Here is an 8,784-nt window from a genome sequence, read left to right on the forward strand (position 1 = left end):
CCCGCAAGATCTCTCTTGTAGTTAGACTTTTGGGTTGCTTCCAGACTTTGCTATTACAAATGGTACTGCAGTGAATCAATGGTACTGCGTGCATATGCTTTTCCTGTGTTTGCAGGGAGATCTCTGGGATAAAACCCTAGGAGTTGGACCAGTGTATTGCAGGGTAGAGTTGTTGGCCATTTGGTCCATTTTCTGTAGCATCCTCCGACCACCGCACTACTTTGCAGGCCCATCCCAGTGACATCCCAGAGTCCCCTGCAGACTCCCGAGGGGGGGCTGCCAATCTGTTTTTTAAAACCAATCTGATAGGTGACTCTAGTATTTCAGTGAGCATCACTCAGTGATGGAGGTCTTTTCCGGGATTGAGCAGAGCAAAGGGAAGGGTGGTGAAGGCTCTCTCATCTGAGGTTGTCCTACACTCAGGGCCTGGTGTGTGGCTCAGCCTCCCATGCCTCCCCCCAAGAAGCAGCACATGGAGCTGAGCCCTGAAGGGCTTTATTGTCTGTCCCTGAGGGGCAGTTGGGCTTCTAGGTGGGGTTATTTGGGGGCAGAGGGTCCTTCACACAGGCCTGTAGGTTCCATTGTAGCTAAAAGGGTCAGGCATTAAGCAGTCCCCATCCTCCTCAGGGATCCAGCGCTGGACGTAGTTGGGGCCACTGTCCCGAGGCCACACAATCACGGTGTCTTTGGACGCCAGGGATGGGTCCTCAGGGAAGAAGTTGAAAGGCCGGAGCAGGAAGCCCACGGAGTTTCCCGGTGTGGAAGTGTTAGGGATGTCCTCTGAGTGGGGAATGTGCAGAAAACCCACGGTGACCCAGGCCACCAAGTCCTGTGGGAGACAGGGGTGGGCAAGTGCTAAGGGGGCTCAGAGGGGACAGGGGATGGCAGCCCCCTCAAGCCCCACTCTACGGAATTGGCAGACCCCTGAGCTTGCCCTCCACATAGTGAGCTGCTGGTTTCCAAGCTGGAATCAGGCACAGATCTGGTCTTGGGCTAGGGCTGGAGGAAGGGCCAGTTTCTTTCTTTTCTTTTCTTTTCTTTTCTTTTCTTTTCTTTTCTTTCTTTCTTTCTTTCTTTCTTTCTTTCTTTCTTTCTTTCTTTTTTCTTTCTTTCTTTTTCTTTCTTTCAAATTTATTTATTTGAGGGGGGAGAGAGAGAGCGAGAGAGAGAGAGAGAGCTGGGGGAGGGGCAGAGGAAGAGGGAGAGAGACTCAAGCAGACTCTGTGCTGAGCATAGAGCCTGATGCGGGGCTTGATCCCACTACCCTGAGATCATGACCTGAACCAAAAATCAAGAGCTGGTCATTAAACCAAACTGAGGCACCCAGGTGACCCCCAGTACCTCGTTTTCAATGTTCTCATTGTTGTGGAGAAACTCCTCAAAGACCACAGGTGGGTCCCAGGGATCGTTCTGGTTATAGATGCTGCTGCTGCACACCTCTGATTCCCGGTACTTGGTCACTGCCAGGGGGTACCTGCCCGGAGGAGAAGCCAGGTGGCTCCAGGTGCCAGGGGGCCTCACAGCCCTTCCGGAGACATCTTCAGAGTCAAGGATGAGGGAAAGTTACTGTCTTCCCCCAAACGTGCAATCATCTCCTGGGTGTCAGCCAGACTGACCAACTGTCAGCTGAGGCTCAGGTGCTCAGCATGGCTCTCTACCTGCCCCCCCACCTCCCAAACACAGAGCCCCAGGTCCAGGAAACACAAATCCACACACGTTCATGTGCCCAGATACACCACCACATAGACTCAGAATCTCATAGAAACACGGACACGCACGGACATGTGAATCCTAGCCCTCCCCTGCCTCCCAGGCTCCCTTACCTGGCCCAGGTGACAGCCCGCTCCTGCTGCCAGCCCAGGGGCAGCACCTGGTCGGCCATGGAGTGGATCTGTAGCCGGTAGCTGCGCTTATGATGCCAGCGGTTCTCCTTGGGACTAGTAAAGAGCAGGTACTTGGGCAGAGTCTGTCCGAAGCGGAAGGCTGCCTGGCGCTCCCGGTGATAACTCATCTGCTTCAGGGTTGATTGGACCAGGTGGTGTCTTGGGCTCCAGGGGTTGGTGATGTTCTCTAGCTTCATCTGCAGGGTCTGGAAACTATTCTTGGTGCCTGCGGGTGTGCAGGAAGATGGACAATGAGAATCAAATCCCCTGAGCCGAAATATCCTCATTCTGTGCTGGGATCTCTCTCCATCCCAAAGCACAGCCAAGAGCAAACCATGAGGGGTGGAGCGAAGAGGATATTGTGGGTATGCACTGAGGTAGCTGTAGGGTAGAAGTAAGGGATTAAAACCAAAAAACCCAGCAGAGGAGCCAGAAGACAACTGAGTCAGGCCTGATCTGACAGTGATGTGATGTCAGGCCAAAGCCTGTCATGATGCCCCTGCCATATTTTATGGTGACCTTGTTAATCCAGGAGACAGTGAGTATTGTGGACAGCATAGCACTAGGCAGTGACATTTCTTTTTCTTTCTTTCTTTTTTTTTTTTTTTGGCAGCGACATTTCTTAGGCCCCTGGTGTTGTTCTCACTCTCCAGCCCTACGTGCACAGCCTTCTTCCCAATCCATCCCTCTAGGGGTCAACAAGCCCCCTGGGGCCAGGCCAGGACCCACTTTCCCACCCAGGGACACATATATGCTAGTCACTTCCACTGCTTTACGGGGGCACACAGATTTCTAGCACCGCACTTTGCAGAGAAGTGGGTTAGGCTCCTGATTTTATGCCTCGAGGGATGTTTCAGCACCATCTCCTGCTGCAATGCAAAGGTTGTTGCAAGCCCGCATCCTACCTGCCACGTCCAGGTCAATGCGGTAATGCACTAAGTGAGTGTGCATGTTGCCAAGCAGGTGTGTGTGCAGGCGGGTCCCATAGTGCAGCCCCTCGGGGGTGTAGAAGGTGGCGTGGATGTAGCCAGTGGCGTGCATCTTGGCTTCCAGCACCCCGTTGTGGTAGAAGATGAAGTCCCAGATGTAGTCATAGTTGTAGACGGTTGACGTCGTCCGTAGCACCAGCACCTGGCCCGGCAGCCCGGCATAGAAGTTGAAGCCCCCACTGAAGTTGGAATTGAAGTGTCGGCGAAGGGGCACGCCTGTGGGCATCTCAAACACGCAGAGGGCTCGCGGGTAGCGCACGGGGTCATCGGCATCATAGTAGTGGAGGGCATCCAGGAAGGTGGCCGTGTCCGGGCAGTCGATGCCAGGGGCCAACTCGTGAGTGACGCTGCCCAAGCCCCAGCCCACGTCGATGTAGTTGGTCTGCATGCCTGCAGGCGTGTGCCCTCCGTACAGTGCCACGGCCTCCTGCACGCTCACCTCATAGGCGATGTGCTCACAGTTGAAGTGCACGTTCAGGATCTGTAGCCCCGAGGAGGAGCGCAGCCTGAAAGAGAAGCTCCAGCCGCCGTAGTGCACTGTGTTGCCCTCCAGCTTGTAGCGGGGGCCTTGGGGTTGCACCTGCCGGGGGCCGTTCACGGTGGTGGGGGTGGGGAACTCCCCACGTGGCTTGTAGGAGGAGAAGAGGGGCGGTTCCTGGGTGCTCTCCCCGCCCTGGCCCTTGGGGGGAAGGTCCTCCAGAACCACCACATCCACCTGTCCCTCTTCATACTTCCGAGCCAGCTCTTCCGGGCTCTGGTAGAGCTTTCCATTGTACCAGACCTGCTCCACTTTCCAGTCTTGGGGGTCTGTGCTCCTGTGATCTATGAGGAGCTCCAGGCCAGTGGGGTGCAAAAAGTAGCCTTCTACAGAGCGCTGTAGGATGAACCAGGAGCGGCGCTCACCGGAGGCCAAGCCCCGAGGTGCCACGTCTGTGAAAGTTAGGCATCGAGAGTCACAGTCTTGGAAAGAAAAGCCTGTGGTATTAAGAAAAAATTGGTGCAGGGGTTTGGTGGTCTTCTGCAGGGTCTGGCCCAGGAGGACAGACTCTGCCCAGGTGATGGGTCGGGAGGTCCACGTGGTGCGGTGCCCAGGCCTGGGGGGCAGCTCTCGCATGTAGTAAGGCCATGGCAGGGGCCCCACCGCAAACTCGGTGACATTGGGATGCTCCTGGGCTCCGAAGAAGATGACAGCACGCGCCTCCCGAACAGGAGGCCTTCCACCTTTATTCAGAAATCTCAGTATGTTTTGCTTCTTGGGTAGCAGCATCTCAATGAGGAACACGGAGTTCTTGGCCACCGTCGGTGTTCTAGAGGGCTCCAGCCTCAGCTCCTCCTGGGACCAGAGGAAGCGGCGCACAGCCTTCAGCTCTTGGGCGCTCAGGTCTTTGAACACCCTGGCCTTGCCATGCAGGTTCTGTGAGGTGCACTTGGCCGTGGTCAGTGCCTGTAGCACCAGGGTGGCGGCGACGGCCCAGCCGAGGGCCAGCGTCTCTGGCCGCATGGCTCTGGAATGCAGTAGCAGAGATGAACTTAAGAAGTGGGTTTCCATTAGGCGGGAGTCTTGGATGGTGTTGTCGCCCAGCCCGATGGTTTTCCTACAGCCTCAGCCCCCCTCCTGTGGCTGCCCCACCTGCAGGCAGGCCTCCACAGCACCTGGGGCCCTAACTTAGCTGGTCAGGTCTGTGCTTCCTGTCAACTTTAAATTCTGCCCTATCCTTGCTCGTCTGCAGATCTCCAATTGTCCCGTGGACTTCCTTACCTGTATAAACTAATTTTTCCCTTTCTATGTAGTTTCTGAGCAGGGCAGAACCTTGGGCTCTTACTTCTCCACCTTTAGATTACTCAGCCAAATGCCTCAGAGTGCTTATGCATTATTGGGTATTGACAGCAAAGCTACACTTTTGATGCAATACAATACTTTTTACATAGATACATTTTGAAATTTAGCAAAGAAGTTCAAAGAGTTGGCTCCAGAGTCAGGCTGCTTGGGCTTGGGTCCTAGGACAGACATCCTAGCACTAGGATAAGCTGTGTGACCTTGGCAAGTTGCTCAGGCTCTCTGGGCCTCCACTTTCTCAACTGCACTGGAAATAACAATTACACTGCCTCCTAGAACTGTGCAAGAAATTAATTGGACAATAAGGATAGCATTTTTAGAACAATGCCCACCTTTTAGGAAGCACTCAGGAAATGCTAGTTACTCTTCTTTTTAAAGCCAACTCTGAAGATACAGTCTGAGTCTCTTCAACAAATGATGTTGGGAAAATTGGACAGCCACATGCAGAAGAATGAAACTGGACCATTTCCTCACACCATACACAAAAAAAGACTGAAAATGGATGAAAGACCTAAATGTGAGACAGAAATCCATCATAATCCTAGAGGAGAACACAGGCAGCAATCTTTGTGACCTTGGCTGCAGCAACTTCTTACTAGACATGTCTCCAAAGGCAAGGGAAACAAAGTCAATAATGAACTATTGGGACTTCACCAAGATAAAAAGCTTTTGCAAAGGAAATAGTTGAGTTGACAAAACCAAAGACAACTGACAGAATGGGGGAAGATATTTGTAAATGACAGATCAGATAATGGGCTAGCATCCAGAATCTATAAAGAATTTATGAAACTCAACACCCAAAGAACAAAGAATCCAATCAAGAAATGGGCAGAAGACATGAACAGACATTTCTCCAAAGAAGACATACCAATGGCCAATAGATGCATGACAAAATACTCCACATTACTTGGCATCGGGGAAACACAAATCAACACCACAATGAGATACGATCTCACACCTTCAGAATAGCTAAAATTAACAAATCAGGAAATGACAGATGTTGGGGAGGATACAGAGAAAGGGGTACACTGTTGGTGGGAATGCAAGCTGGTGCAGCCACTCTGGAAAACAGTATGGAGGGTCCTCAAAAAGTTGAAAATAGATCTACCCTATGACTCAGCAGTTGCACTACTAGGAATTTATTCCAAAGATACATATGTAGTGATCTAAAGGGGCACCTGCACCCCAATGTTTAGAGCAGCAATGTCCACAATAGCCAAACTATGGAAAGAGCCCGGATGTCCATGGACAGATGAATGGATAAAGGAGATGTGGTGTATATATGTATGTATATACATATATATAACTACTACTCAGCCATCAAAAAAATGAAATCTTGCCATTTGTAATGACGTGGATGGAGCTAGAGGATATTACACTAAGTGAAATAAGTCAATCAGAGAAAGACAAGAAATACAATTTCAAGAAAGAAATTTCAAGAATTTCAATACAAGAAAAACAATTATATGATCTCACTCCTATGTGGAATTTAAGAAACAAAATAAGATCATAGGGAAAGAAAGGGAAAAATAAAACAAGACAAAATCAGAGAGGGAGACAAACTGTAAGAGACTCTTAATCATAGGAAACAAACTGAGAGGGCAGCCCAGGTGGCTCAGCGGTTTAGCGCCGTCTTCAGCCCAGGGCCTGATCCTGGAGATCCGGGATGGAGTCCCACATCGGGCTCCCTGCATGGAGCCTGCTTCTCCCTCTGCCTGTGTCTTTGCCTCTTTCTCTCTCTCTGTGTCTCTTGTGAATAAACAAATAAAATCTTAAAAAAAAATCTTTTTTAAAAAAGGAAACAAACTGGGGGTCGCTGGAGGGGCAGGAGGTGAGGTGAAGGGGTAACCTAACCGGGTGATGGACATTTAGGAGGGCACATGATGGGATGAGCACTGGGTGTTATATAAGGCTGATGAATCACTAACATCTAACTCTGGACCCAATAATACATTATATGTTAATTAATTGAATTTAAACAAAATAAAAATAAAGTAAATTAAACACGCTCCAAAAAGAAGATACAGTCTGTGATACCAACACATTTAAAAATGTAAGCAATGTGAAGTAATTTGCCTGTGATTAAGCTGTAGACCTGTGGCTTTGAAGGTGAGGATGAGGGGGCCAGTCCTGCCCCAGGCTTTTTTGGCGCCTCTGGTGGTGTCTTCACGTTGTGGCTGCTTGACCGTTCAAAAAGGGAGGAGCCATCCCAGGTTATCATTTGGGGAGACACCCTCTCCCGTCCATTTTAGGGGGCTGTGGTCAGGGTCTTCACCTCATTTTCCCACCCCCAATGCTGCTAGTACAGTCCCCTCTGGTTGTCTCATCTCCTCCCCCGGCCCTGGTGTGAAGGCCCGGGGATTCACATGACCTTGTGAATGTCCCCCACTCCAGCCTGCAGGTAGTGAATGCTGGGATGAATCCCAGAGACATGGGGTTGATATGAGCTTGTACTGGCTATTAAATTTTATCAAGGCTCCTTTTTGGAAAAACAAAACAAAACACCCCAAGATTTTACTTTTTAGAGCAGTTCTAGGATCAAAAGAAAATTGTGAAGATGCAGAGACTTCCCAAGTACCTCCCACCCCCACTCACACACCGCTCCTCAGGGAACAAATCCTTCTCCCAAGTGGGACATTTGTTACCACCTATGAACCCATGCTGACACATCGTTGTCATCCAAAGTCCATAGTCTCCACTAGGGTTCACTCTTAGTGGTGTACATTCTATGGGGTTTGAGAAATGGGCAATGACACCCATCCATCATTGTAGGATCATACAGAGCAGTTTTTCTTTCTTAAATATCCTGTGTTCTCCACCTGTTCATCCCTCCCATCCCTCTAACTCTGGGCAATGACTGCTCTTCTTGCTGTCTCTACAGTCTTGCCTTTTCCAGAATGTCATACAGTTGGAGTCATACAGTATGCAGCTTTTCCAGGTCGGGCTTCTCTCCCTTAATAATGCACTTAAGTTCCTCCAGGTCTTTTCATGGCCAAGGATGCCTATTTTATAATCTCCTAATTCCACATTTCTTTTTCCTTTGCTAAGGCAGGAGAAGTGCAGGAGATCTGTGGTCCTTTTAACCTGAACTTGGCTATTCTTTAACTTTTACCTTTCCTAGTATAATCTTCTATTCCGAAGTCCAAGTGGGCAGTGGGTGAGGTAGACGATGATGGTAATAAAGCCACACGAGGAGGGAGAAGTGGGTGGTCAGTGAGACCACATGTGAAACATATCCCTCCTCCCCACTCCTTATCTCTGGCACCCCGAGAATGGCATCCGTGCCCTCCCTGTGCCCTTCCTATCTTGCCTCTGGGCACTCTATGCCTGCAACCCAGCACGTTGTGCCCCTGGAGTCATATCCTCTGGGTTCTTGCCCCTTGCATTCTGGCTCACCCACCCTCTGTGTCTGTGTCTCTCTTGTCTCTCTCTCCGTTTCCTTCTTCCCTTTCTTCCCTTCCCGCAGCTCCCCTGCCCGCTGCCCCCTCTATGCCCCACCGGAACGCACCTGTGTGTTCTGCTCTGGGCTTGTCTCTGCTGCCAGCCTTCGTCTCTGACCCCTTGAGCTTTATGGTTCTTTTGACCCCGCCCTGGAGGGAGGGACAGGGTGAGGCATGGGCTGACCAAGGAGGAGACCTACAGCTCAGGGGTTCCACGGTGGGCATGGGCAGTGGCATGGGGAAGTGCATGGGGCTCTAGGCTGCTGACGCCTGGGGGGCTTCTGTTACCCCTTCGAGGACCCACGTCTGGAAACTCCCCAGTCCTTCACTGCCTTTAGTGACCAGGATCCACTTCCAGCACACTGTCCTAGGTCTGTTACCCTCTCACTTCTCCTGCCACCATGGCATCTTCCACATGAGTCATGTGTCATCTTCCCTTTCTCGAGCTGCGAAGTGCCATGATCTGTTAAAGGAGGTGGTGAGTTTCAGAGGTCAGAGACAAACACAAAGGCAAGTTTACTTGAAAGTTGCCTCACCTGAAACAGACCTATGGGCAGAGGCAGGGACTGGCACAGATGGACACCATCATCAATAACAGAGGACCTGACTCATGTGTAGAATAGGGAATCAGAGAC

At 50.8% G+C, this 8,784-nt stretch overlaps 1 protein-coding gene across 2 annotated transcripts; it reads right to left on the reverse strand.

Moving 5' to 3' along the window:
• Positions 1-479: 479 nt before the first annotated feature.
• Positions 480-8,356, reverse strand: AOC1 (amine oxidase copper containing 1). Of its 2 annotated transcripts, XM_077849693.1 has the most exons (6): positions 8,218-8,255; positions 5,042-5,201; positions 2,789-4,377; positions 1,824-2,109; positions 1,342-1,474; positions 480-829 (listed from the first exon to the last, which is right to left on the reverse strand). In XM_077849693.1, exons 3-6 carry the CDS (start codon positions 4,371-4,373, stop codon positions 560-562), a joined length of 2,274 nt encoding a protein of 757 aa, XP_077705819.1. In that variant the 5' UTR covers positions 4,374-4,377; positions 5,042-5,201; positions 8,218-8,255; the 3' UTR covers positions 480-559. The 2 variants fall into 2 exon arrangements, with proteins under 2 accessions (XP_077705819.1, XP_077705818.1); XM_077849692.1 differs by lacking the exon at positions 5,042-5,201 and having other exon boundaries at positions 8,218-8,356.
• Positions 8,357-8,784: the final 428 nt, after the last annotated feature.

The sequence above is a fragment of the Canis aureus genome, chromosome 15 (assembly GCF_053574225.1).
Source record: "Canis aureus isolate CA01 chromosome 15, VMU_Caureus_v.1.0, whole genome shotgun sequence".
In the NCBI taxonomy this organism is placed as follows: Eukaryota; Metazoa; Chordata; class Mammalia; order Carnivora; family Canidae; genus Canis; species Canis aureus.

Excerpts from the sequence above, each read along its gene's own strand:
- AOC1 (XM_077849692.1), bottom strand. The coding sequence starts at position 4,373 with ATGCGGCCAGAGACGCTGGCCCTCGGCTGGGCCGTCGCCGCCACCCTG. Across the intron at positions 2,110-2,788 it reads CATTGACCTGGACGTGGCAG|GCACCAAGAATAGTTTCCAG; the intron begins GTAGGATGCGGG and ends GCACACCCGCAG. Across the intron at positions 1,475-1,823 it reads CGGGCTGTCACCTGGGCCAG|GTACCCCCTGGCAGTGACCA; the intron begins GTAAGGGAGCCT and ends TCCTCCGGGCAG.